Source organism: Sporobolomyces koalae, assembly GCF_050403365.1.
Source record: "Sporobolomyces koalae JCM15063 DNA, S_koalae_JCM15063T_v1_ctg9, whole genome shotgun sequence".
Classification (NCBI taxonomy): Eukaryota; Fungi; Basidiomycota; class Microbotryomycetes; order Sporidiobolales; family Sporidiobolaceae; genus Sporobolomyces; species Sporobolomyces koalae.
The window spans coordinates 132640-160423 of NW_027481762.1; the positions used below are offsets into that span (position 1 = coordinate 132640).

At 53.6% G+C, this 27784-nt stretch overlaps 8 protein-coding genes across 8 annotated transcripts; 5 read left to right on the top strand and 3 right to left on the bottom strand.

Annotated features, from left to right (window-relative positions):
* Positions 1 to 246: 246 nt before the first annotated feature.
* Positions 247 to 3827, bottom strand: VPS35 (retromer subunit VPS35; the record flags this gene model as incomplete). Its single annotated transcript, XM_076677533.1, has 7 exons — positions 247 to 618; positions 698 to 847; positions 943 to 1494; positions 1589 to 2248; positions 2317 to 2865; positions 2943 to 3638; positions 3726 to 3827. The coding sequence occupies 7 exons, from the start codon at positions 3825 to 3827 to the stop codon at positions 247 to 249; spliced, it is 3081 nt and encodes a 1026-aa protein (XP_076535231.1).
* Positions 3828 to 4042: 215 nt separating this feature from the next.
* Positions 4043 to 6181, top strand: TMA64 (Tma64p; the record flags this gene model as incomplete). The annotated part of the gene is made up of 4 exons (XM_076677534.1): positions 4043 to 4394; positions 4460 to 5821; positions 5906 to 5968; positions 6090 to 6181. The coding sequence occupies 4 exons, from the start codon at positions 4043 to 4045 to the stop codon at positions 6179 to 6181; spliced, it is 1869 nt and encodes a 622-aa protein (XP_076535232.1).
* Positions 6182 to 8506: 2325 nt separating this feature from the next.
* Positions 8507 to 9134, bottom strand: JCM15063_002435 (non-histone chromosomal protein 6; the record flags this gene model as incomplete). Its single annotated transcript, XM_076677535.1, has 4 exons — positions 8507 to 8698; positions 8769 to 8827; positions 8907 to 8988; positions 9069 to 9134. The coding sequence occupies 4 exons, from the start codon at positions 9132 to 9134 to the stop codon at positions 8507 to 8509; spliced, it is 399 nt and encodes a 132-aa protein (XP_076535233.1).
* An 873-nt stretch (positions 9135 to 10007) lies between these two features.
* Positions 10008 to 11655, top strand: JCM15063_002436 (uncharacterized protein; the record flags this gene model as incomplete). The annotated part of the gene is made up of 7 exons (XM_076677536.1): positions 10008 to 10053; positions 10198 to 10311; positions 10381 to 10531; positions 10615 to 10847; positions 10925 to 11361; positions 11425 to 11547; positions 11614 to 11655. The coding sequence occupies 7 exons, from the start codon at positions 10008 to 10010 to the stop codon at positions 11653 to 11655; spliced, it is 1146 nt and encodes a 381-aa protein (XP_076535234.1).
* A 705-nt stretch (positions 11656 to 12360) lies between these two features.
* Positions 12361 to 15685, top strand: JCM15063_002437 (fungal specific transcription factor domain-containing protein; the record flags this gene model as incomplete). The annotated part of the gene is made up of 13 exons (XM_076677537.1): positions 12361 to 12713; positions 12801 to 13027; positions 13090 to 13142; positions 13204 to 13399; positions 13477 to 13583; positions 13642 to 13803; positions 13862 to 14138; positions 14209 to 14309; positions 14382 to 14610; positions 14681 to 14807; positions 14879 to 14900; positions 14963 to 15513; positions 15589 to 15685. 13 exons carry the CDS (start codon positions 12361 to 12363, stop codon positions 15683 to 15685), a joined length of 2502 nt encoding a protein of 833 aa, XP_076535235.1.
* An 883-nt stretch (positions 15686 to 16568) lies between these two features.
* Positions 16569 to 19528, top strand: JCM15063_002438 (uncharacterized protein; the record flags this gene model as incomplete). The annotated part of the gene is made up of 8 exons (XM_076677538.1): positions 16569 to 16666; positions 16748 to 17333; positions 17396 to 17598; positions 17668 to 18048; positions 18121 to 18464; positions 18538 to 18643; positions 18711 to 18942; positions 19022 to 19528. The coding sequence occupies 8 exons, from the start codon at positions 16569 to 16571 to the stop codon at positions 19526 to 19528; spliced, it is 2457 nt and encodes an 818-aa protein (XP_076535236.1).
* Positions 19529 to 19713: 185 nt separating this feature from the next.
* On the bottom strand, positions 19714 to 22489 carry JCM15063_002439 (uncharacterized protein; the record flags this gene model as incomplete). The annotated part of the gene is made up of 4 exons (XM_076677539.1): positions 19714 to 20031; positions 20122 to 21081; positions 21150 to 21447; positions 21516 to 22489. 4 exons carry the CDS (start codon positions 22487 to 22489, stop codon positions 19714 to 19716), a joined length of 2550 nt encoding a protein of 849 aa, XP_076535237.1.
* A 248-nt stretch (positions 22490 to 22737) lies between these two features.
* Positions 22738 to 27642, top strand: JCM15063_002440 (uncharacterized protein; the record flags this gene model as incomplete). The annotated part of the gene is made up of 5 exons (XM_076677540.1): positions 22738 to 22885; positions 22984 to 25151; positions 25213 to 26845; positions 26928 to 27001; positions 27082 to 27642. 5 exons carry the CDS (start codon positions 22738 to 22740, stop codon positions 27640 to 27642), a joined length of 4584 nt encoding a protein of 1527 aa, XP_076535238.1.
* Between the last annotated feature and the right edge of the window lie 142 nt (positions 27643 to 27784).

Below are 27784 nucleotides of genomic sequence, written 5' to 3' on the forward strand. Positions count from 1 at the left end.
CGCTTCCCAATGACTGGCAAGCGCAAGGATGAGAGAAAGAGAGGCGAGAGGATGAACAGAAATGCAACAACGGACACTAAATGTTTTCGGCATTCAAGCAAAGAAGAGAGAAAAAGCACACAAAAGGAGAAACGAAACTACGACTTGAGGGGTAAAGAGAAAGACACTGCAGTAAAGCGAAGAACAGAGACTCGAAGGACGGAGAAGAAGGGGGGTTAAAACACGACAACCGAGACTTTTCGAAGATCACTGAGGAACTCCCAATTTGAGCAATACTCCCTGAACTTCAACGTCCCTGTACAATTTCTGGATTTGTTCAACTTCTCCGCCTCCAGATCCTGCTGCGGACGTTCCGTTGTGCGAAAGAGCAAGTTCTGGACCTCGACCCAGTTTGCGACCTTGAATGTAATTGAGCGAGTTTTTGAAATGTTTCAAAACCGCTTCAGGAGTGTTGAGTCCCTCGATCAATCCTGAAGTCGCACCTGATGTCGAAGGAGGGTGTCGTTCGAATTGTTGATGTTGAATAGCGTTTTGGTTCGGGTTCGGGGTTGAAGGTGGGAGTGAATCGAGGTTCGAAGTGATGAGTTCGACGAGCGAATTGATGTGTTTCGCCGAGATCTGTAGCGGAAAACCGCCGCGAGGAGAATCAGTATTTGGGCGTGGCAAGAGAGAGTGTGAGAAAGAGAGGTTTCCGTACAGCATCAACTCCTCGTTCAAAGTAGTACAGGTACTGATCAAGCGCGTCACAGTACAATTGAACACTCGTGAGCTCATCAATCGAACTTGTCGCGATTCGAAGTGCTTTCTGCAGGCATTCGAGAACTCGCTTCCCATCTCGGTATGGTGGCTTTGTTTCCGGACCGCCACGTCGCAAAAAGGAAAAGAAAACGCAAGTAAGGATCAGCGTCATGCTCGTGAAAAGATAAAAAGGTGGGGGTTTACCTTGTCATTGTCGCTCGTGTCACGACCCGGTAGTTCAGTTTGCCACCACAAGTGACTCGCCATAGCAACTGCCGTCGCCTGTTGACCCTTCTTCAACAGTTTCGCTCCATGCAATGCCGCTTTCGTGATCAACGTGTCGTAGTTGTCTTCTCCAAACACGCGCGTGACTTGTAGGGCGCTAATGATGGTTGTGATCGCTTGTAGCTGCGCTCGAGATTCACTGATCGATTCCTCGTAGATCGTGAACGCTTGTACCGCAAACTCGTACGCGAGTTCTTCGAACCCAGTTTCGTCGGCTGCCGACAAGGACAAGAGGTACAATCGTAGGCAAATGTCGGAAGACGATTCAACCTTGTTGTACAAGATTGAAGTCGCTTGGTGAATAAACTTGAACAAGGTTGAAACTTTGGCGTCCCACGTGGTCGATTCGATCGAGTTTTGTGCACGTTTGTACCTTCGAGACAGTTTGATCGCAGCGATAATGAGAGGTGGGAAAGTCCATCGGATGCGATCACCTCCTTCCGAGAATTCCTTGCGAGCGGTTTGAAGCAGCTACGGGCAAGAACGAAGGAAAATGATCAGTTATTTCTGATCGTATGCCCTTCAAGTCGGATGATAGAAGGGTCAAATGAAACAAAGCGCTCACGGTGAATTGAGTATCGAGATTCTCGGCTCTGAATAGTTGAACCATACGAGCGATCCAACCTTGTTCTTCCGCCATTTCTTCCCGATCGTACCCTTGTCCCAAACCTCGTTGTTGCAGTTGCTGTTGTTGCTGTTGAGCAGAAGATCCGTATCCTGCACCTTGACCAAATTGTGGAATGTATCCTGCGATTCCTCCACCTCCACCACCGCTCATCGATCGATCCATCCCAACCGCTCGACCGGCAGTGGGTCGATCTTTCTGGTCTCGAACGAGGACGTGACATAGTTCGAGGATACCTTCGACATCCTCTCGCGTGTCGATCACGGTTTCGTTGCGAAGGACATTTGCCACGATCGCGTGAGCGATGCTACGTCGACTCGCATACGGTTGAGCTCTCAAGAGAGGCGCGTAGTTGGGGAGAGCGAGGAGAGTGAGTACGGTGAGGTAGTTTTGAATCGGAGCGAGCAGGAGCGAGAGGAGGTGAGAAGTCGTAGTCGGATGGTGCAAATCGGGCGAATCGGACGACAGCTGACATTGAGATAGGGCGAAAGAAAGGACTTGGTCGATGTACTCGAGATGAGAAGGGTAACACGAGAGGGAAAGGTTTGCGAGCGAGACAAGCAGTGCGGTCACGTCTTGGATCGAAAGGTCGGGTCGAGCCTGTGCACCGCGCTGACGCAGTGAGTAATCTCTTTCATTGATAGGAAACGGAGCAGCTAAAGACTTGCCTTGATCAAGTTGACCACTTGGGTCCAAAACACTTCAAACAACCTCACGTCTTCCGGAATCCCTCGGTACTTTTTGCCGGTTCCTTCGCCAATCGCGCTACCTGCACCGTTCTCGATCTTTCTCGGAACTTGACCGTCGATCTTGCCATCATCTGCTTCGAGCTGTGCTTGACCCGGTGGCAGCACGTTGACTACTGCGCCCCATCCTTCAGTCTCGTCGTCGTCGACCCCAGTACCTGGTGGTGGAGGTGGCGCATTTGTACCTGCGATCGACGAATTGCGAAACTTGTCGTTCAATTCTCTCGCTTCGCGTTCGAGGCGGTTCCGTTCACGTTGTTTGCGTACTCGAGCGAGCAATTTTTTCGCCTGTTCTTCCTCTTCTCGGGCACGTTCTTCTGGAGATTCGTTCTCGGCTTCTCGAGCGGCGTACGCTGCGAGTCGATCGATCAACGCGATCACGATCTGCTTGATGTTGACTTTCGGGTGCAGCTGGGCCGTAGCCGACAGGAACGGTGACAAGGTGCGCAAGTGGAAGTCGTCCGTAAACACCTGTGCACAGACATGCGTGAGCCTTCTCAAGAGGTGGGTAAGATCAAGCGCCAAAATGAAAGAGAGCTCTGTCGTACCTGAATGACGACTTCCATGAGGTACTCTTGCGCAATCACATCCTTGCAATTGACGACTTGCTCGAGTACGCTCGGGAGGATCGTCCTGCGGTACAACTCGAGTCCGACGCCTTCGAGTTGACTCAGCCGAACGAGGTTCGTACCGACGAGGATGCGCAACTCGCGCCGTTCGAGTTCGCGACGGTCCTTGTCCCGCGAGAGTCCCGCATGTTGCAGGCGAACCCAGAGTTTGTTCATCTCGATAAAGTTGGTCAAGACGAACCCGATCGAATCTTGCAAGTTGCCAGCCGGTCCGAGGTCATCCCCGATCGGGAGGTGGTCGCGAGTCATGCCACTGAGGTAGTGACGCAGGAACAAACCGCGGGTAGGATGTTGCACGCCCCGAGTCATCTCCATCATGTCCTTCATGATCTCCTTGATGGGCGCACCCGGGATCGACATGTAGACGGTGCCAACGGTGATCATGAGGTACAAGCGGGGTACGATGTTGCCGGCGTACTGCACGAGTTCGTACAGGTCTGCGAGGTGGTGTTTGCCCTGCACGTGCGCGTCGTACAGGTACGAGCTGAGGTGACGCAGGGCGTCAAACACGGCCATGTACAGTTCGTAGTACTGCTTGGGCGAGAGGGACGACGTGCGCAGTTCGGCGAGCATGGTCGACGCGGCTTTGAGCGCATCCATGATTTGATCAGAGTCCTGTCATGCCCTCGAGACCGGCAATCAGTGACTGGCCTGCGCGAGGGCGGATGCGAGTGGGGGCGATGACAAGGGGAGGACACGCACGAGACATCGCTTGAGCTGCACGAGTTGAGTCTGTACGGTTGCGAGTGCTTCAGACAGTAGCTTGCCTTCCTCGATCGAGGCAGCGACGGGAGCTGGCGCCATGTTCGCGTTCGGCTATCGGATCCGACACCGCAGTTCGACCCTTTCAAGAACGAGGCCGGGATCGAGGGGCTAGCGCTGGTACTTGCGCTACAATCGCAGATACAAGGATCGACTGGGCGAGTAGGAGAGAACGAGAGGAGGTGGGCAACAGCGAAGAGCTGCGCGCTCAAGTTGTTCGTTCCGTCATGCATGTCATCCGACCTTGATCGCGCAACATGTTCAAACGCCCACACTCGAGCAAGACGGTGACTCCACTGCGGTCGTCTGACCTGCGCAAGCTTCGCGAGCACGTCACGCACGCGTTCCCAGCGTGCACCCCCGCCGATGCCAAGCTGCTCCTGCCCGACGGCGCCCTCACGTGCAAGGCGTCGACCCACCTCGACGAACCCGTCACCCTGTACTTTGCCCCATCTGCGGCGTCCGAACCCGATCCGCGACTGTTTCGACTCGGCAAGGGCGATGCAGGCCAACTCGTCCCGACCTGCTACGCGTTCGACCTCGTGCCGAGCCTCTTGCCCCAGCTAGAGACAGCCGAAGCCGTCGTCGACAATCTTCAATCCGGATCAGGTCCGTCCCGAGTTTCCTTCCTGCCAACTCCTCACCTCATCGAGCTCACGCTTCTCTCCCGACAGCTCTCTTCACTGCCGGAGTCTCTCACCGCTCGATTCACGCCCTGCCCGACTCGATCAAACCAGGAGACCTCGTGTCGGTCGTCGTGTATGGCAACCCCACCGCAGTCGTCGCCGTCGGCCACCTCGGTGCGACCAAGCGCGACTTGCTCGAGCAGGACAAGAAGGGCAAAGCCGTGTTGACCCTGCACGCGCGGGGAGACTACCTGTGGGAATCAGGTTCAAAACTCATCGCAATCACGGCAGGGTCGACTCCTCCTTCTTCTTCTCGACCTTCGACTCCCCCGCCGCCGGCTTCAACCTCTGCCCCAACGAACGTAACCGACCTCTCGACCTCGCTCGCCTCGACTTCGATCGCAGCAGATCTCACGCCTTCCGAGGTTGATCAGATTTTGCACTCGTCAATCCTGTTGACTGTCCAGACCCTCGCGCCTTCAGCGTACCCAATCCCAGCTTCGTCCTTCTACTCTTCCCACATCCTCCCGAACCGTCTCGCGACTTGCCCGCCACAAGCCGATCTCAAGAAGAGTTCGTACAAAAAGTTGACCGCGTTGATCAAGTTTGCGCACAAGAAGGGATGGTTGGTCGCGAAAGAAGTTCGAGGAGAGATGGTCGTCATGAGCGGCAACACTTCGAATCGAGAAGTTGAAACGTTCCGGAGGTACAAGACGCTCGCGCAAGCCGAAGCGAGTGGGGCCAGTAGTGGCAACTCGGGCCCCTCAAACGCGACGACTGAGAATGACAAGAGGATCCAAGAATCGACTGGCTCGAGCAGTGGTACTGCCGGAGTCTCTGTCAACGAGTACCTCAAACCGAGTGGATCGACCGTCAAACAAATCTTGTCTCACATCCCTCACCCTCGACCTCCTCACGACCTGTACCCACTTCATTCGCTCAAAACTTTGTTCCTCTCGTACCTTTCGCAACAATCTCTCGTTCATCCCAATTCTCAAAAACACCTCTTGTTGACCCCGGAAGCATCTCCAACCCCACTCGCACTCGAATCGTTGTCTCATCAAGAATTGCTCACGAGCGTCTTGCTCAAGAAAGGTGAATCCGTTGGCGAGTTCGAAGGAGGCGTCATGACGAAAGATGAAGGGTTCAAACGATTCATCTCGAACGGGACTGGGTTCACCGAGTACTGGTCATTGTCACCGGTGACGGCAACAGGAGGACAGGAAGAGAACGATCAAGTGGTCAAGAAGGGGAAACCTCCAATCATCAAAGTTTCGATCAAGAACGTTGGCAAACGTCAAGTGACCCTCGTGTCGAATCACGAACAGTGGATCGATGTTATCCCGAGTTTACACAGTTCGGACAAGTTGGCCGAAGAATTGAAACACAAATCGGCTTCTTCAGTTTCAGGTAAAATCGAACCAAGGAGAAACAGTTACCTTGCTTTGGTGCTAGTTGTTGACATTCCTTCTTTTTTTCTGTTCCGTGCCATAGTACAACCTCTGGCAGGTTCGGCGAAAAAGAATCAAACACCCAAAGTCGAAATCATGTGTCAAGGTTTGTACCCTCCAAGATCTCCTGTCCCATTGACTTTTGCTTCCTCCTCGTTCCAGATCCTCGGGGACTTGCGTTCAAACGTACGACTGATTCGCTTTCCATACACGGTGTGTCTTTATAGGTACACATGACAAACTCGTGACAACATTACTCGTCTCGAAAGGGATTCCGAAAAAATACATCGAAGTCGATCTGTCGAAATCAAAGAAATAGTGACAACAAAAGAGACAAAAACCGTCCTCCCTCGTATGTAGGGAAGGTGAGGGGGCGCTACAGGTCGTTCTTCTTTTTTGTGGGAACCAAATCGCATCTTATTGTTTTCGTCTGCAATCCTCGCAATCTGCAACCTTTTTTCGTTCTCCGCTTTTTTGTGCACAGATCATTGTTGAAGAGCTCGGGGCTCACGCACAGATCGTTATGGTGAGCTCGAGGCTCACGCACAAACCCCCAGCGTGAGAGAGGGGCTCGTGTCTTGGCTCCAAGAAAGTCTGATGACAAAAGCGTGAAAAGGGAATGTGATGTCAGACTGTTACTCAGGTTGGTTTCCGACTCCAGCGTAGTCATGTTTGGTCACGAAGGCCAGCAGCACGACTGTTCAACCCCGATTTCGATTGGCCAACTTGGCTATGCGCTTTCCTTTCTGGCGCGGTGGGAGCACAAGTGGTTTCCCAACACTTCAAAGCAACCCTTCACAGTCACTGGGGCTTGTGCAATCTGGATGCATGTCTATGGAGGATGCAGCGCAAACAACGACACCCTCCCGCTCGTCCAGCTTGATTTCTTGTTACTCAAAGCGCAATATGTTTCCTTCATGATTGTGAGGTATCTAGCCCTGCAATCGCTGCAACTACGAACGTTACTGACCCTCCTCGATTTGGTGCCATTCCAGCCTTTGCAATTTGATGGATCACTTCCGTTCAATGTCGTAAATGCTCCAAAAGCCCTGAAGTAAGTTTCCTCCTCGTACGGGCACAAGAAAACAGACTCATATAGTGACGAAACATCTACACGCACCAAACGATCCAGACAAGTGACGACGATTCCCCTTGATGGTCCGGGCCTGATTACCGGCTCAAAAACGCCTCCAACGTCGATTCGCATATATCATGAAGGGATCCCATTTCACGCTAAGACGGGTGTATTCCTCGTCTGTGACCTCGTTGAAAGGTTCCTCGTCGTAGCGAGCTCGTTTGCTATGAGTTTTGACCACCGCGACATGGTCCGCACGAGCCTACTCACCTTTGTCCTGCTTCTACATTCGGTTTTCCTCGCTGCACCTTTCCACCCTTCCCTTCGACTTGCTGGTGATTGCCATGGTCACCTGCACGAGCATTATTCGGAGGAAGTGCGAAAGCATCCGGCGTACAAACAATGCAAGCCGTACATTCAGTGGCTGTGCGGTTACAACGACTTGCACAGATGTTCACATCTCGCCGCAAGATTCCTTTACACTCAAATCGTAAACAACACTCTTCACAGTCGAGCTCTTTGGGGAGGACCGAAATCGTTCCAAGGCTTATGCCTAGCGATCGATTTCTCACTGACAGGGATGCAGAAGCTGCTCATGGTGAGTGTATACTCTCTAACGGAAATCAATTCACTGATCTGGAAATGTACGTTCTCGGAACAGCCTTTAGCAGTTGGAGAGCGAGTTGGGCTCGATGATATGGTAATTCTTTGGCAGAACCATCCTAGCAAGGTCCTAACAGCGCTAACTCGGTTTTGCGATTGACTGAAATAGTATGACCCGCTGATGCGCTACCTCGAGTACGAGATGCGATACGAACCCTCATCGGACTTACCACCTGAATACCCATTCGACTCTTATGCGGATCATCATGACCCCGACGCGTCCGAGTTGCCCCTTTGGCGCGCCGAGAAGAGCGTGACACCTTGGACTGCCCAGCCACGAGCATCTTTGGAGTCGTCGAGGTTGAGCGTCCCTGCTGAGACTCCCTGGACAGCCCAAAGACGGTGATCGATCTCGTTTGCTATGGGCGCAGATGAAGACTCTGGTGCCTCGGCGGTGTCAGAATGGTACTTGAAGCACTAGACATGTAGCTCTATTTATCTAATCTATGCCAATTTTTCTTGTCATCAATTGACCAACACGAGATGTGAAGTGGCGCGGCAAACACTACTCAAGCCGATGCTCGCGCTTTGTCCTCGTTGTCGATTGATTAGGCGCCGAGAAGTCCTCTCAGGCATGATGGACACGAGTTGCTCGGAAGAGGGGAAAGCAAACATCAATACAACTTGAAACTACTGAACCTCGGTGAGGGTGAAGGAGGGGTTTTAGGGGTAACGAGGAAAGGCTTGTTCGAGAGAGGAAGGCGGGGGAATAATCATCACAGTGAAGGGGGGATTTTATAGACACACACAAACATGGGATATCTTCGACAGCCGTCCAGGTGGATTCAGATAGGAGGTGAGAGGGGGGAAAAGTGCACAGATTGGAGGAACAGCAGGATCATGAAAAGTCAAGCAGGCAGCACAAGTTGTGTAGTGGGCGTGGGTATCGATGATAAAACGTTACGCCTACTCGGACTCCTCGTCCTCTTCGACCTTGGCGTCCTCCGACTGCTCCTCGTCGTCGGAGGCAGCCTTCTTCTTGGCGGCCTTCTTGACGGGCTTCTTGGCCGGAGCAGCTTCAGCATCTCCAGAGGGTTCGTAGTCGGCTTTTTCCTTCTCGTAGCGAGCCTTGTCCTCCTTGGCCTTCTCCTCGAAGGGCTAGATGAAAGGATACATGATGAGTCTCGAATCGAGTCGAGCTCGGGAGTGGTTGAGCGAAAGGGCTTACAGCTCGCTCTTCGGCGTCGGCCTCCTTCCACTTGGCTCCGAGGAGCCTGCCGATCTCACCTGTGATGGCAATTTAGCGCGACTTAGCGAACGATCCTATGGCGGGCAACAACAATAGGCCGAAAAGAACAGAGCATACCGAACGAGACATCGGGGTTCTCCTCCCTGACTTCAGCGCGCTTGGCTTGCGAGAAGTGCATGTAGGCAGAGAGAGGACGCTTCTGCAAACGAGACGACAGAGATGGACGCGTCAGAAAAAGGGCCGGAAGAGCGAGAGAGAGCGCGAGGGAGTCGAACGCACAGGTGCGTTGGGGTCCTTCTTGGCTTTGGTGCCACGGGCAGCGCGGGGTTTGGCTTCTTTGGGCATCTACCATTGAGAGCGAACAAGGTGTGGTCAGCGTTCTGGGCGCGAGATGTTTGTTTGTTTATGTCTGTGCACGCGCGAACGACGAAACCTGGCGATCGATGGCGAGAGATAAGGCGCAACGTGGGCAGACAAGGGGAATCGAGTGACAGTGACGCGAGACGCGTGTAGGCCTCGCGTTCCGTGGTGAGAGGTGGACAAGGTCAAAGCGAGACGCGACCCGACGCCGCGAAGGTCGGGGCGGCGGCGACGAGAGGGCGAGGTGGGCGCGCAAGCCGGCGGGTGACGACAACGACGACGAGGAGAGAGGACTCACGATTATAAAAGGGCGTATGTACTGGTAGAGGGAGAGAAAGTGAGGGAAGCGTGAGATTCGAGTTTTGGACCCGCGACAGTGAGGGACAGACTATGCAGGCTCACACGATGTTAGGGCGAATGTGAGGGAGAGAGACGGCCCGCCTCGCTGGGGGGAAAATTCGGCTCGTGTCACTGCAATGTTTTTCGCTCGCTCCCTGCCCCGCACTTGTCGCTGCGCGGGTATACAGCTCATCAAGCTGTTGCACACTATCTAGCGTGAGTCTGAAGCGATATAGCTCGCGAGCGGTTCGCGATAATTCTGAGGCATGAAAAGGTGCGACAATGACGTGTCAGATCATCCGTGCATCACTTGTCCGTATGCATCGCGAGAGCTGTGATCTGTACTTCTTGCTCGGTCTCGAGGAGCTGGATAGTGGTTTAAGAGCTGCGCCGCGCACGCGACAGTCGTAGCGGACGAGCGGTATTTGAAGTCGACTCGCTGGCGTGCAGCGTCATCATCCGCCCTCCTCCCCTCCACGCCAACCCGCACAGACGCGACAAGCATCTCCACATCCCATCATGACCAAAGAAGAAGTCGACGCCGTGCCTCCTGCGCAGAAATCAGGTGCGCTGCTGTCCTTTGTTGCGGGCCAAGATGGGCGCTCCACCCCCTGCCGCAGTCCAGGCGCTGCTGTTGCAGGCGGTCGCTCGGTCTCGCTCGAGCCACAATGCGACTAGCCCTATGCTGACTGCTCTCGAGCACCTACAGGATGGTCTTCGTTCCTCAAGTCGATCGCCTCCGCGTCCGGCGATCTTTCCTCGCTCACCGCGCCGTCATTCATCCTGTCCCCGACTTCGCTCTCCGAGTTCCCGAGCTACTGGGGTCAGCATGTTCCCACTCCAGCTTGTTCTCTCAACCTCTGTCGCTGATGAATCGCGCGCGTCCCGACAGGTGAGCCAACCGGACTGTTCTCGGCCATCGCGGACGGCACTTCGCCCGAAGACCGCCAGTTGAGGGTCACGAAATGGTTCATCTCGACCCTCAGCGGCCAGTTCACTCGTCGTGAGAAAGAGACTGGTTCGGAGAAGAAACCTCTCAACCCGTAAGCAAAACCGCTGAACGGGCCTCGCGCGCCCATGAACGCTAGACCATCGCTGATTCCGTTCGTCTCGCGCTGACGAGCAGCTTCCTCGGCGAGCAATTCAACGGCCAGTGGAACAACGGCGAGCTCGTTCTGCATACCGAGCAAGTCTCGCACCACCCTCCTGTCACTGCCTACTTTCTCGAGAACCCGGCGAAGGGAGTCTCGCTCGAGGGCAACTGCGCCCAAAAGACGACGTTCTCGGCCAGGACCCTCAGTATCCGCCAAGTCGGACACGCTATTCTCCGCGTCAAGCTCTCTGATGGTAGCGTTGAATGTGAGTTTCGCCGCGCTGTCGTCGCTGATTCGCTTGTCGGAGCTCAAGTTGACCTCTGATCTCGTCGATGTTGCTAGCCTACCTCATTACGCTGCCAAAGCTGAAGATCGAAGGCCTCTGGTACGGAGCCCCTTACGTCGAGCTCGACGGCAACTCGTACATTCAGAGCTCGCACGGCGCGGTCACGACGATCAAATACAGCGGCAAGGGCTGGGTGTCGGGCAAATCACACTCGTTCACGGCCGAGGTTGCACCGGCTCCGTCCGCTCCGGTGGCCTACACGATTTCGGGTGTCTGGTCCGGTGGCGAGAGCTCGTTCGTCAAGCCGTCCAAGCAAGGATTCGAAGGTCAAGTGTTCCTCAACGCGGACGACAGCAGTCTACGCACACCGATTCAAGTCGCGCCCGTTGAGCAGCAACAGGAATTCGAGAGCAGGAGGGCGTGGAAGGCGGTTGCCGATGGCATTCGAAGGGGAGATTTCGAGGCTGCGAGCACGGCCAAGAGTGCTCTAGAGGTATATTCTGGTCGATACTTGCGAGAATGGAATCGGTCACTAACGATCCATCGCTACTTTCAGAACTCGGAACGTCAGAAGCGCAAGGACGAAGCCGCTGCTGGTACTGCGTTCCAGCTCCGATTATTCAACAAGCTGCCCAACGACCCCGAGTACAAGCAGCTCGCTGCGCTGTGCAAGCACAAGGTTCGTTTGAAGCGCTCTCTACCGGGCAATGAGTACTCGATTCTGACATGCCACGTCGACATAAAGCCGGACGAGGAAGAGTCGTACATCTTCAAGTCCCGACAGTAGGCTTGACTGGGCTGTTCCGATTCTTACACTTACACTTGATGGTTGCGGCTGCCCTGTAGCGCCGGTTCATGGACCCCTTTTTGGTGTGCGTATCCCTACTCTTCTCGCTTGCCCGTCTCTTGTGTTTTTCTCGTTCTCCGAGTGTCAATCCGAATTTGCTGTTGATCTTGTACTGAACCGAGATTTTTTCGAACTGAGAGAATGTGTCGGTCATGAAAGCCGCCTTGAGAATGCTATTTATCCGCACACCGCATATCATCGATATCACGCGCACGCGATTGATCGAAGCCTAGTACAGTAAAAGGCTGCGAGAGACCGTCTCAAATCGTATCGTCCGCAGTCTGTAGCACAGGGAACACGATCGAGAGAGGCCGAGGTCAGGAAGAGGCTCAAGCGCAAGTATCCAAGTATCGGGCGAGAGCGAGAGATCGAAGGTTCGGTGTCAACAATTGGGCCCGAATGCGGGGTTTGATAGGAGACACGTGCGTCAGGAGGCGGATCCTGCGTTCAAGGCGGTGCTCAGAGCTGTTTGCAAGTAGTCGACGCCTGGCTCTTGCGATCAGCGCCAAGGAGGGAGAAAGAGAAGCGGAGATTGTGTTCGAATTGATTGACCAACGTTGACGCGCGCGATGTTTGCAGCCTGACCTTCTCGTCCACCTTTCGCATCCTCCGGGGAGGGTTTCCGGACGCACCGCGCGGGCTGCGATGGCTCAGGCTGGCTCTCACCACCAGGAATCGCCGCTAGTCCGACCCTCGACCCTCGACCTCAAGCGTCCGTTTGAACCCGAGCCCTCCATGGCGGGACCGCCGCCGCCGGCGAACGCTCATCATCTCCAACAATCGGCCGGATCCGCCGCACCGCACCCGTCCGGCACTCCGGCCACCAAGAAACGCATCACGCGCAAACGTGCCATCCTCAGTTGCAAGAACTGCACCTCGAGGAAGATCCGATGCGAACGCGAGTCCCCCGGCTCGGCGTGCAAGGCGTGTGAGAAACGAGGCGATTCGGCTCAGTGCGATCCCGGATCTGTTCCGGGTTCAAGTGCTGGTCACACCCCGTACGTTGCTATCCTAGCTCTCGAACAGACTGCCTTGACATGAGCGAGTGTTGGGCTGCGAGCATGGCTGATCGAACGCTTGCACAGGGACATGAGCTGCGGTGATCACCGGGCTGATCTCGAGCGGAGAGTCGCGCAGCTCGAAAGCATGCTCCTCGGTCAAGCACCCCCACCACCTCTACATCGACGACGGATATCTTCCGTAACGGAGAATGGAGTGTCGCCGCGAGGGACCGAGCGAGAATTGACGCGCGCGAAATCAGAGGAGAACCTTAGCGAGACTGAGGAGGCTGCCTTGACACTCGAGGACATCGGTAAGCTACATGACAGGACGGCTTGGTGCGAGTATCGCTGAATCATCCGCAACAAACTACAGCGGTCAACGTTCGAGTATCGGCGCCTCAGACGGTTCGCCAGGTCGCGGCGCCCGTGAGTCTTCATTCGACCTACGATTTACTGGACAGCGAGCTGATGCGCTGTTCATACACAGCCAAATCCGCATGCCACCGTTGCAACAGTGTCCGCCGCTCATGGCACTTCTCGTTATCGAGAATCTCTACTCGTGCCACAAATTTCCAAGCGCTGGTCCTACGTGCTCGAAGACCTCCTCTCGGATTTGCCGAGTCGACCAAAGATGGACTTCCTGATACAATATTACTTTGCCAACATAGCTTGGTTCTGGCCACGTGCGTCGCTTCTCTCCCGTTTCTCGATCCTGCTTAAATCCGGCGGCTAACGGTGCGATCTCGCTACTCCTTGTTAGCTTTTCATGCTCCAACCTTCCTTGCCGAGTATGAAGCGTTTCATCAGCTGGTACAGGAGGGTCGGCGGCTCGAGGTCGACCCGTTGTGGCTGGCCGTTCTGACCCTCGTAAGTCCGCCGGTTCACGTATGACCTGCGTATGCCTGACAATCGGTTGACTTTTCAGGTCCTCGCTAATTCGGCCAATGCGATCGACTATCTCCCTCCCGGTACGGAATTCACGCACGAGGAGCTTACTGGAATGTTTGCACGCTACTTCGAAAACGGACGAGCGGCAGTAGAGTGCGGAGATGGCTATGGTACGACCGCGAGAATCAGGACGATACAAGTGAGCTGACAGTCTCTTGTCTTCTTCCCCGAATTCTCGAGCTGATTCTCCCCTACAGGCCGTTGTACTCCTCGGTCCCCTCGCACTCAACTCGGGCGATCCTGGGCTCGTTGATGTCTTGCTTCCTTACATTGCGGCGGCTATGCGACTCTGCCAACAGCTCGGCCTCGACAAGCTCGGAACCGACCCGAATACCATGCCGACTTTCCAAGACCCTGCTCTGCCGCCCGGCAAGAACACGCTTCGGAGAGAGATTGCCCTCAGGTGCTTCCACGGACTCTGCCACATAGATCAAACCATCTTTCGCTGTCGGCCTGTGCTCCCGATGCAATATGGCAAGTATCACGTTACTGCATTCTCCCCTGTCGCACGTGGCAGATCTAACCAAGGTATCCATATATCCAGTCGACAGCGCCTTTCCCGGCAATTTTCACGATCATGAATTGACCCCCGACGTCTTTTGCGCGCCTCATCCATCCAATGTTCGAACGATCTTTGCATACGAGGTACTTTTCACCTCTGGCAATCACCTATTTTTTGGTCCTTGGAAGCGACTGACGATTTTGGTTGATAATTAGACGCTGCGCTTCCGAGTCGGGTCGATTCAGCGGGCGTTCCACGACACCGTTGTGCTTGATCCCTCGTATACCTACGCGAACGTTCTTGATTGCGATACCAAAATGCGCAACTTGCTCGAAGAGTACGACCTCGAACGGCCAGAACCGAACGAAACGACCCCAATGTTCTGGGCCCGGATCTTTTCGTTGCAAAACATCAATATTCGCTTGATCCGCTTCCATCGCCCTTGTAATTCCGCACTCGCGTCATTCGCGTATGTTTGCAGCTGTCTGACCCACTGTATTTCTTGTGCCCACAGTTGCATCGAAAGGGTACAGAGATCCAGCTTTCAGGAAAGCGACCGATCTCGCCGTTGCAGCTGCGCGAGTCGTACTCGAGACGCAGAAAGAACTGGACCGGACGCAGTGTCCGTTGGTCAAGGACTGGTGAGTTTCCTGCTCTCCTGCCTTGTGGGTCAGCTGCGCGTGCTGATATTCAGAACGTCCCTATTTATTAGCTACCAGCTCAACCATGTCCAGGTATGTCTGTATCTCTCACTCTTATCGATTGCGTCCTTGTTGACGATAGATATCGGTCTCAGATCGCGATTGTTGTGCTATTCTCAACCATCTGGTACGACCAAGACGCCGACAAGCAACCGAGCGCCGATTACCTCTTGATCAGTGACTCGACCGCCATGTTTCATCGCGCCCTGTCTTCGATTCGAGAGCGTGTGCGCAATGTTGCCCGGCAATCTCTCCTCGTCGTTCAGTGCTTGTTCGAAGCATTCCACAACCAGGCAGCACACTCCCGCAAGGAACAGTACGCACAAGTTCTCAAACGGATCAGCATGATTGTCACGGAGGCCGAACGGCGAGCGGCCATGTCCGCGCTCGATACGACTCGTCAAGCAGCGAACGGACATGCACCCGATCCGAACGCTACGCTCTACCCCCATGCTGCTCCGACTGGACCGCCTCCACAGCATGTACATTCGGGAGGCCCAGTTGATGCGCGTGGGGTCATCATGACCAATGGTGCGGCTCACACGCAACATGGGCAACATCACGGTGTGCACCAACAGCAAGAGCACATGTATCCAAATTCGACGCAAATGTACGCAGGTCCGCTACTGCAACATCGCCCTTCCACGTGAGTTTTTCAGAAGTCTTCCCCGTTGCCCGCGTCTTCCTGGCGAGTCTGACCTCGATACGCTTGTTTTGACAGGATCTCTGCTGAAGGAGGCCCATTGCCAGCTCACAGTCTGGACTATGACATTGGCGCAGATTGGGGATTCGAGTGGATGAGCCTCGCCCAAACTTGATTCGCAAGGGTTGTTTCTCTTTGGACTTCTCCATGTGAGTTTCCAGGATCTCCCTCGCGAGTATTACGTGTGTTCGTGGCGCTTCGCTCATTCACAACTTTGTTCTCAGAATATATGATGAGCAATCACTTGCTCCCTGAATGATACCGGACGTACACCTCGAAGGAATACCCCTTGCGCTTTTCGTTTGCAGTCTTCTTGTCCCGTTGCTATCACTATAACTTTGCCAACGAATGCTGGATTTGCTCTTCCATGCCTGACCTGAATCACAATGATCAAAATGTAGAATGGAAATTACCAGTACAGTACATGGATGCGAGGAAACTGGCGGTAGCCGTCGGCTACAGAAAACCGTCGCGCGCGCATGCGCATAGCCTCAGACGCGACTTGAATTGTTTCGGACACTTCGATCACGGCATTCGTACCGACCATTCGATCAGCGACATCCACTGATCGTTCCGAGTACGTGACCTTGTACTCGAGCTCGTTGCTATGCATCCACCTACTTCTTGTGCCCTGACCAATGGTTGGACGCTCGTTTGGCTGAACGTTATCTAATCCGCGGTTGATCTAGATTCGCCAACTTCTCTATCGAGCCGCTCTTCCCATTCCTAAGAGACACTCGAGCACAGAAGACTGGATCACCAGAGATTGCGGTCGATGGCGGACACTGTAGTCGAAGGTTCGACATCGATCACTGTGCTCCCCGAAAGGAGCGCTCGCTCTTGTGGTAATTGTGCCAGAGCGAAACGATCATGTGACCGGTGAGTTTCGTAGTCTTCATCTGTTTCTGATACACGAGTTTCGAGAACTTGAGCAGCGAAAACATTCCTTCTTCAACGCTGATGTTCTGGTCTTTCTTGCTTGTTGGCGCATTCCCCTCATGCTGTCAATCAGAAACGTACCGTGTGGCGCATGTGTCAAGCGTAACCAGGCAGCAAGCTGTCAATCTCAACCAAGGAAGCGCAAATCGAAAGCAGGGTGAGTGACGAGACTTGGGATTATGTAACCCTGAACAACCTATTGATTGGTGCCTACGTCTATTGTATTCGCCAATCTCAGTGTCGACCCTGCGCAAGAACTTGATTCCCGTCGCAGGTCAGCACTCGATGAGCTGGCGCTGTTCCGACAAACCCTCGACTCGTTGAAAGCTCGATTACCAAATCTCGAATATTTCGTCGCAAACTCGGCAATCAAGGAAGGCGATGACTCGAAAGAGATGGACGACATTGTCAAAGGGTTCGGAGACCCAGTCACCGACCTCGGAGAATACGCCGATGACATGCCGAAACGACCTGTATTGCCCTCGATGGGTTCTTCTCGAGATCTCGAACAACCCGCAGCCAAGAAGCTCAAGAAGGAGACGACTGATGAGAGCGAGGTGAACGTGCAAGCTGCAATCGATCTGGAATTCTCGGCCCTCGGACGACCGAGACGCAACGAGTGGAGTTCGACTTCGCAACCGCCAAACTACGACGGATCGGAAACCGACTCGCCGAGCCACCACCTAGTTGTACTTGGTAACGAACTGCCAATGAACACGCCTTTGGGGCTCTTCCCGGACAACGAGACGCTATCGAGTGCAGCGCCTTCTCCCCTTGAAGAAGACGTCATATTCCGCGCTGGGTTGGATCGGTTTGGTTGGCATGTACGTTTCTAAAGGACCCCTTTAACCTGTTGGGCTCCCACTGACTTGTCTTGTGACCTCAGCATTCAGTCATTCATCGTCCAACATTCTACGGCCAACTTGCTGCGTTCCGGGACCTGGGAGAAGATCGCTTCGAGCGCGCATCGCTTGCTTGGATGAGCTGTTATTTTGCCTTGCTCGCGATTAGTACCAAACTGTTGAGCACGGAAGAACAGAACGAACTCGATTGGCTGGAGGAAGAAACGAGCGAGGCCGCGAGTCGCTGGTGCGCTTTCCTCTGATCGCTTGGCATGTTCCCACGGGACCCACTGACGATGAGGTTTCTCCCCTGCAGGTTCTTTTGCTCGATTTCGTGCCTGTACAGGTTCAACTATTTGGAAGTCCACGACTTTGCCTGTCTCCAAGCGATCTCATTGCTCGTCCTGTCTGGTCGAGATTGCGGATCTGCGACCTTGATCGCGTCCCTACTCTCGTCCGGAATCTCGATAGCACAGGATCTTGGACTTCATCGACTACAAAGTGACGAGGAATGGACGACGCAGTGGAAGTCGAAACCGACTCGACAACGTTCGAAAGCGCTCATCGAGCGCGAGATGCTGAAACGGGTGCTCTGGGCCCTCGTACATTCAGAGTGGTTCGCAATCCCATTCAAAGGATATTCCCTCTTGGCGAGGTTGCGCATTGCGACTCCTTTGCCCCTAAACGCAACCGACGAGTAAGTTAGCGCCAGTCCAGTCATTCGTCAGTGTGAGGAATCGAGCTTGGTCTAACCCAATGTTTCGTACAGCGATCTCGAATTGGGCAATTCGACGAGTCGACCCCGGGACGAGTTCACGTACGCGTCCTGGCTTTTGCAATACATCGACATCGGCGCGAGCATGGCAAGCGCGTTCGAGAGCAAGGACATTGTCACCAAGGTGTCTTCCTCTCAAGCATACCAAGCGTTCCTGCAAGCCGACAAACAACTCGAAGCAATTTTGACCAATCTGCCGGCTTGGCTTCAGGCGGACGGACCTACGACGGGCATGCCCGAATCTGTCGATCCTGCTCATTTGCGTTCGACATTTTTGATCTCGTTGCAACACAAGATTTTGTCAATTCATCGACCTTTCCTCGCCAAACCCTCGCGAGGTGAGTTACTCGGCTTTTCGCCTCTGTAGATCTTCAATCGCTTACTCTCTTGTCGATGTTTACTCTTCCCAAGCGACAACATATGCATTCTCTCACCGACGTGTCGTTGACGCGGCGCGAGCGATCTTGCGAGAAGCGACTAGAGTGAAAAGTGTTCGAATCTGGACAGTGCTGTACCAGTCAGTTTCCCTTCGATTTCTCCAAACACATCATTCAGGGCCTCGATAACTGACATTGGTGTAACAGCATTTCTGTCGCTTCCTTCTCCATGTCGCTCGAACTGTTCGAGCAACTGAAGAATCCGAGTCCCGATAACGAAGCGATTCGAGACGAGATCCGTTTGGCGCTTCCGACTCTCGAAGAACTCAAAAACGCGAGTCAAATTGCCGAACGTGGGCTCAATCTGGTACTGCCGTTGCTCGCAGACGAGAAGAGGTTGCAGGCAGAGGTCATTGCAGACAAAAAGGGGAAACGCAGAGTGAGTACAAAAATCGCTTTCTGGGTTTGTCATGGATCGATAGAGGAGCCTATGCTCAACGAATCGTTCTTCTTGCCAGCTCAAATCGACCATCGATCCTACTCGTAACACTGCAGCTTCGAGCACGACTTTTTCATCGACAGCTTTACCGAGCCCTCAATCTTCCGCCTTGTTCGGGAACCAGAGCTACTTCGCAACAGGACCCAGCTCTTCAACATCTCCAGCTCTTTCCGGTCCCAACGCTTCTCCCCATTCGACGACGAATCCTTCACTCTCGCTTCCTCCTTCCACCGACCCTTCCGTACCTTCATGGCTCTACGGTGAGAACTTTTTGTACTCGCAGTTGAGCGGAGGGAATCTACATCCTCCTCCTGCTTCGGGTACACATTTTCCACCACCATCACCTTTCAACCACAACAACAGTAATGGGAATGCATATGTAACTCCGTTCGCGAACGGAGGTTCAGCAGCGGTTACAGCAGCGCATCAAATGTGGGGATTGCCACCACTTCAAGCTCACGATGTTTGGAACTCGTGGGGTACTGGTCACAGTCGAGAAGCGACCGAAGAAGTAGAAGACGGTTGAAACAAAGGAAAAAAAGCTTTGACGCTGTTTCAAGGTTGGTGAGGAACACAAGATCGGAAAATGATCGTATGCTACATTGAATTGATTACATGGTGTTTTTCCGTGCTACAACAACAACTTTTGATACGTTTCCTTGACAATCAAGCATACACCTCGGGTTTTGCGTTGTTTCCGGGGCGTCCTTTTCATGAGAGTTCGAGCAAACCGATCGCTTTACGAACTGTCGAGATATCCGCGAGCATGGCAACATGACCATGACTCGTTTCAACGACGCCTCGAAGCAAGTTTGCCCAAGGTCCTGGGAGAGTGATGGCTGAATCGTACGTGACGATTCCATCCCCTCCTGCGTACAACAATGAATCGTACTTTTCGATTGGGATCGTTTGACGATTCTTGACTTGTACTCCTCGAACGGTAGGGATTTTCGAATTCGTAATGACGGCGCACGGTGGGTACAAGTGAGCTTTCGAAGGATCATACGAATTGTCGATTTCGGACCAGAACTGTTTTTTTTTCCAAAAATTGGGAATCAACCGTTCATATTGAATCAGTCTCATAGATCAGGCATGAGTGAAGAGAGAGAGAATTTTTACTTGGAGGGATCGTTGCAGAGATCTCTCGAGGTACTGTCTGATGACATCGTCTTCCGTGATTTGTTCGTCGACAAACTCGGCATCTTCTGGTGATTCGTTCAAGTGATCGACTGCTTCTTGACCCGCTTCGACCGCTTTCCCCACGATCCCATTCCGAGAGATTCCCATTTCATCTCCCATCGTTCCTGGTGCTCCTGGCAAGGGCAAAGTTGAACTCAAATCCCCTTGAACCCCTTGACTACCTCTTCTCGATTCTGCCATTGTTGTTCCTCCTCCTCCTCCTGCTACTTTCGACCCTCTCGCTTTCTCGTGTACGAGGCGGCGATCGATCGTGTCCCCCGTGATCGTAGGCCCATACAATCCAGCCGTCAAAGGTGACAGGCAGTACTTTGACCACGAATGAGGATCGTGAAAATGGATCGGGATCGGTCGACCCGCATGGTCTTCGAAACACCCATGGAAGAGTGCTTCGAGAGGAGGTTTCGTATGAGATTGCCAAGTCAATTCACTCGAAGATCCATTCGAATCGATGCTCGTACTCGATGCTGTTGTTGTTGTTGTTGTGGTTGCATTCGAGTTTGAAGAGAATGGAGAAGACCAGGTCGAAGGGGAAGTCCAGGAAGTAGTGGTGGTCGTTGAAGGAACGGGAGAAGCGACTTGATCTGGTCGAGCAGATGCACGAGCGGCAGGATTCGTACTTGCATCGTTGGACTCTTCGTCCTCTTCGATCGCTCCAACCGAATATGGTTCTCCCCTGGGCAAGAAGTAAAACACCGATCTCCAGGAGAAGACGACTTCGGGAGAACCCACTCCTGGGTTACGTCGGAACCCTTGATCGAGTGCGAGTGGACCAAGAACGTTGACACATCCTTGGAACGGGGTGCCGGCAAAGACGATCCCACGAAAGATTGTAGGATCAGAAGCTTGAGCCAAAGCATGTAGTACGACCAATCCTCCCATCTGTCGGAAAAATGCCGTTTATTATGATGAATACCGCGGAGAACTTGAGCAGGATGTAGAGAACTCGCCGAGTGACAAATGACGACCGCACCTAACCCTTGGCCATTTGGACCTTCACCTCGAGCTCGACTCTCTTGTTTCAATCGAGTCAGCCTTTCGACGAGTTCCTTTGAAGGGGTCTGCAAACTGAGCCGAAAATCGTAGCCCCATGATTCGACTTTGATCGGTGGACGCAGTAACCGTTCCTCGCGTTTCGCTTCGGTTTCAGCAGAAGGTGTCGAAGATCCATGAGGCATGAAGGGAATTGACAATCGAGAACCCCTCAATGCCGCTTTCTGAGAATGTCGAATCGAAGTGAACAGGTGTCTGATGAGGAGCCGAGGGGTCAGGAAGAACGACGCCTCGTACTAAGAGAGAGAGCTGAAAATCCATACTTGAGACTCTTGCCCATATCGAGAGGTCCGACATGGGTCAACATCTTGGTTCCAACGATCCGATCCCGACTCGAGTTTTCGTCTTGTTCGGTCAATCCCAACGCGAGGGTGACTTTTCTCAACCCGGCTGGAACTTTCATCGGGATCCAAATCCTTTGATCTGCGACTGGATCTCTCAAGACGGAACCCCGAAATCCTCCAGTCATGACGACGTTGCCGTACAACGCGTTGAGTGGATCTTTGTTAGGAGAAGGGGCTGAGTCGCTTTGACGGCGAGAGTCTCGTGAAAGTGATCGAGCTCGATCAGGACGTTCGACGCCACGAGGCAGGTTCAACCGCGTGTGATCGTTGTTTTCGAGTTCGTCCTCTTCTCGATCGTCCTCTTCTTCCTCTTCGTCGTCGTCATCGTCGTGATCAGATTCGTCCGAGAGGGCGGGAGTACATGGGTTTGACCGAGACCGAAACGGGCTCGCAGTAGGCATTGCGGTCGATGCGGACGAGCTGAAACACCGACGTTGGGAAATCGATTTCTGTGGTTTCGAATTCGTTGAACGGGATCTCGACACTGGGGTCGATGCGTTGTACGAAGTAAGGAACGGATGGGACAGGAGGGAATCGATCGACGGGAGCGAAGGAAGGGAAGGCATCGAGTCGTACAATGCTCGTTTCGCTGAATTCTCACGATGACTGACGGGAGCGATCGACCATGCTCTGGGACCTGCCGTTTCAGGTGCTCCCTCTGGGTAGGGATTGGCATCGTTGGAAGAAGAATGAGCGCCTGATGCCGAGGATGAAGTGAAGGGCAAGTGATGTTTGACGATCGACGCGGTGCGTTTGAGTCGATCCAAGATCGAGGGTTCGTGAGAAGGCGTCTCTGATGGGAGTGATGTAGCGCCGGTCGATGCGAGAGGTGGAGAGCCGACGCCGAGGGATTGTTGCGCGACTTGGCGGGGTGACTGCTGTGCGCTTTCCATCGCGGTGCACGCCAGAAGACACTCCAAAGTCTCAAAGTACTGCGGCTAGTTCGAGACGGTCGAGCAAGGGGAAAAGTCGGACGAAAGGAAAAAGCGCAGGGAAAGCCGAACGGCAGAAGACCGAAGCGGTCACGTGCCGGGGAAACTTGTACTTGCCGACACTCACTCGCTCGTTTATTCAACCCTCGTCCACCTCGACCACGTTCCCGGCTCGCGACCTTCCTCCATCAGCTTGATTGAGTGAGAGCATGTGGAACAGTCTCAGCGAGAGCCTGTCGGGCTACCTCAACTCGTCGAGTCGCCCACCACTCGATCGCTCAACTGTCGACCCGCCTCAGACGCCTCTTCCCACCGCATACGAGCGCGTCGCTACAACAACAGACCTCACTGATTCCGGTGAGTCGTGCCTTGACACGCTCACAGCGCGACGTTGGACCGCTACGCGTCGAAAACAACAAACGCTGACTCCTCGTCCTGCTCGCGATCCTCCTCAGCCCACCGAACAGACTCGCCGCACACTCCAGACCACTCGAGTAGGCGTCTCTCGCCCAATACGCTCTCGGCATCGGGCAACCAGACTATGGCCGGAGTCCTCGCCGCGCATCCTCAATTCTCCGTATTCAAGAAGAGCGCCAGCCAACGGTCCCTTGCAGCTAGCCCATCAGACCACAGCGCAGAGTCTGCCGTACATGAAAACGCAACCTCTGATGAGGATCAGCTCGAGATCATTGCGACCCCTCCACTCGCCTCGCCGCGTTCCGATGCAGACAAGCGCAACCACTCTTCGTCCTCGTCCTCCTCGTCGTTCAACTTTTCCTCGCTCGATGGCGCCGACTTGCCCTCGCTCAACTTTGGGGACCATTCGTCAACGGGCTCCCTCGTAGCCATCTCGCCTCGAGCATCCCCTAACCGGTCTCAATCTCCACCCCCGTCGACCCTGCCTCATAACGAAACGAGTACATCGGGCGTTCGACTCGTACCAGATTCCCCTCCGAGCACGTCGAGCTCGAAACGTGCGGAACCACTGGCATCGAGCTCGAACCCGAACGAGTTCCGGCGACCTTCTTCTTCTTCTTCTTCATCAACTCGCACCCCTTCACGATCCTCGTCCTCTTCTTCCCTGTCTCGGTCTCAATCAGTCGCACGAGTTGGACAGTTCTCGCCCCTGTCGCTCTGTCCGTCTCCGCTCATTGGCGCTCCAGTCTTGCCCCCGCCTCCACCGCATCCGGTTCTGCCTCTCGAACACACTCCGGAAGATGTCGAGCGTCTCCCTTTGCGGAGAACTTCAAGCATAGGGATCCTCAAACCTCCACGAACTCCGGGTACGGGTCGCAGCGTCAGGTTCACCGCAAGCATCATTGATCATGGTGAAGTGTCCTTTGAAGAACGGGACGCGCAAGATCAAGATGATGATGATGAGGACGAAGAATTCGAGCGAGAAGAACGAGAAGAATCTCCTTCGATCTCTCATACCCAGAGATCGCACAAACCCCAGAACGACTCGCATACTTTGTCTCGAACCGAAAGCGTCTCGGTGCTCGCGACGGTCGACCAGACGGAGAGTGCGCTCGATCTGAGTGCCATCACATCGAGAGACTCGCAAGTGATCGCAAAAGGACACTCGTCGTTCCTCGACAAGCTACAAGAAATCATTCCGAGTCCCGACACCTCGGTTGTCGAAGTTACGCAAATCGCGATCGACGAACACGTGAGTAGCGAGAAGCAGGGTTCGATCCAAACCTCGTCCTCGGACGCCACCATCATCCTTCCAACCATTCCGCAAGACGATCAACTTGACTCCCTCACCACGAGCGTTCAGAATGATTCTTCGATTTCGACCCTCGTGATTCAACCTCCTCACGGGAACTTGTCGAACCTGTTTGATGAATCGAACCCGTGCCACTTGTACCAAAATTCGAACACGTCCATCTCGATCCTTGGGGCTTCTACTCTTGGAGGAATTGGAGGAGGAGGATTAGGGATCATGAAGGATGATTTCCTGGTACAGAAAATGGAAGTCGTCGAGGAGGAAGCTGAGGAAGAAATCGTTGCCGATTTTGACCAAGCTACGGACCCGACTACTCCACGGAAATCACTGAAGAATGAACCCGCCGAGTCGTATACTCCGACACGATTCGTCAACGAGGACGAGCCGCAAAATGATCTACCTGGATCCCAAAGCGACTCTCCTGAAAAGGCTACCATTCAAGAATTCGATGGACAATCTGAGATCGTACCTCTAGCCTCGCCCACGTCCAAACTTGTCGACCCGAATTACGAATCGCCTCTCACGACACGCGATCACGGTACCGACAACCAATCTTTCTACAGACGGTTCATGGCATCACGGGCCCAACTCGGTCAATCGCAAACTGCGATGCAAGAGTGGAACCGACTCGAATCGGGAGAGAAAGCTAGTCCCAAAGAGGAACAAACGTTGACGGAAGGAATACGTGAAGGTCACAGCGTGTACTACTCTCCACTGAAATCTTTCCAAGAGGAAGGAGGAGAAGAAGAGACTGGAGATGAAGAGGCTCAAATTGAACAAGTCCTCGTGCAGGGAGGCTCATTCTACGAACTCGCGCAGGAGCAGGAGGAAGAGGAGGAAGAAGAAACGTATGGAGGCATGGTTCAAAGCTTTTTGTCACCGATCGTTGAACTGGTAAGCCACTTTTCACAATCTCTTCAAGAATCCTTTGATCGACCTCATCCCTCCTTGATAGTCGGAACCTGAATCCACAGCAAATTCACCGATCGAAGAACTCGTTGCATCCCTCAAACGATCACACGCTTCTCGACCGCAACCTATCCCTCCACTTCAACCGACTTTCTCCCAAACGACCCGTCGAGCTTGTTCTGACAATTTGGCAAATCCTGCAACTCGTGCTCGACTTTCGTCTCATACCGAATTGGTCCCGTCGACACCGGAATCGAATTCAAAGATTCCGAGACTGCGTGCATGTCAAACAACCTCATTCGATCTATCGTCCCTCGCATTCACAAGAGTACCAGGAGACGTTCCAGCTGTATCCCAACAGGCGCAATTGATTCAAGAACTCGTCTCGACGCAGCAAACTCAATTGTCGACTTCGAATTCTCAACGTGGACTCCTGTCAAACCTCGTCGCGAACTTGCAAGAAGAACTCGAACGCAAGGATCGGATTGTCAATCACTTGAAACAACAGGTGGTCGAAGCGAGAAGAGAAGTCGAACACGTAGAACGGATCGCGCTAGAATCGCATCACCGACGAATCGATGTCGACCGTGCGAACGCTGCTTCGGAACGAGAACGCAGAAAAGTGTTGGCTCTTGAAGAAACGGCGAGACTTTTAGCGGACGAACTCGATACTCGATTGCGAGACGATTCGGAGCGACGGCGACGAATCGATCAAGAACTCTGTCAAACTCGATCCGAATTGAATTCGAGGATTGGACAAGTCCGTCAAGGTGAAATTCGATTGAGACATGCTCAAGCGAATCAAGCGAAATTCGAGGCACAAGTGAAAGCGCTTCAAATTTCGGAAGGAGATCTGCGAGATCAAGTACGAGCAAGTCGGGAACAAGTCGAACTCGTGAGGACGAGGTGGCAAGTTGAAACTGAAGAACGAGACCGTACGACTCGGAAACTGCGGGGCGAATTGTTCGAACTCAAACAGAACGCGAATCACTCTTTGGGACGACCGGAAGACGAAATCGAGAGTAGGATCGAACTCGAGGTTCAACGGAGGGTCGAAGAGGTCAGAGCTCGTTACGAGCAGGAAACCGTTCTCGTCAAACGTGAACTCGTCCTACGGGATGAAGCGCTCGCCGACTTGCGAGCTGAAATCCGTACCGCGAACGAGAGCGTGTTGCAAGTTCAGGGTACTGTACACGAAGATCGTCAACAAGCCGAACTCGCTCGCGCTCAAGCACAAACTCAACTCGTCGCAAAGGAAGAAGAGCTCGTCAGGATCGAAGAATTTCATTCGGAACTTCAAGACGAACTCGACGAAACGATCGTTAAGCTCGAAAATTCGAACCTTGATCGCACTCGATTGATTCAGTCACTCGATGCGAAAGAGATTCAACTTGGACAACAGCAAGAACGATGTTCAACCGCCATTGCCGCTATGCGCGAACTCGAACAAGCCGTCATCCGGATCGAAGCGGAATCGGTCGAAAAGGACGCTCACCTCGAGAGACTCGAGAAACAGGTCGAACTGCAGGCAAACACGCTCGAGCAACGGGAAAGGGTCATTGCCGACTCGGAGCAGCAACTTTCGCAATTGACGAGGGACAAGACCGCGCTCCGATCGGAGAAAGACAGGGTCGTTGAAGTGGCAGAGAAGCTCAAGAGAGATTCTGCCGATCGAGAAAGTAGGTTCCGCACATTTCTTGATCCCCCTTGGATCTCGATTCAAGAATCCCGTTTTCTGATCGCTCCTATCTCTCACGCCAGTACGCATTTCGAAACTCAAGAAACGGATCGCCGAACTCGATGAGGATGTCTTTGGCCTCAACATCGCTCTCGATGTAGGTATTGGTTCCCGCCCGAGAGAGACTCTCCCCCTTCTCCTGCCCCTGGATTCTGAGCACCGTTTGTGAATGTGCAGGCAAAACAACAAGAAGCTTCGCATTGGAAACGACAAATGTCTCAGCTCAAGCTCGAGCTTGCGCAAACAAGTGCCAACTCGAACGCCGAAGCAGCAACTCCTTCGATTCAATCCAAGTCGACGAAAGCAGCGACATCGACCGTTCGACGTTTCTCGACAGCTTCAGCGTCGGTCCTGGCGGGACTCGACAACCATACCCTTTCTCGTCCTGCAACTAATCGTCAAGAAACTCCGCTGAAAAAAGCCGCCGTGTCTCGACGTCGGTCATCGATTCGTTCTTCCGTGTCTACCATCGCGTCGAATTTGACCGTCGATCAAGGTCCTGAAGAGACACCAAGTAGACCGGTCAACGATCGCATCGTGCGTAGATCGACATCCTCGACATCGTTGCAGAAGACGGGTTCAAACCTTCGAGCTCGACCAATCGAGTTCCCTGAACTCCCTCCGTCGCTCAACTCGCAGTCGTTCAATCGACGTACGAGTCTCGACGCGACGAGTGGCATGTCGAAAGAGAATCAACCGATTCGAGTCAATGCTCCACGAGAAGCCGTTCTCGTCTAAGACTTGCGAAAGAATCCTCCGGCTTTTCATCTTTCTATGTTCTCGCAAATCGTTCGCAACTTTGTCACATACTATTCCCCCTCACTGAAGTCTCTTTGCGATATAATCGAACCCACGGGCTTCTTTTCAGCTGTTTTTTTTT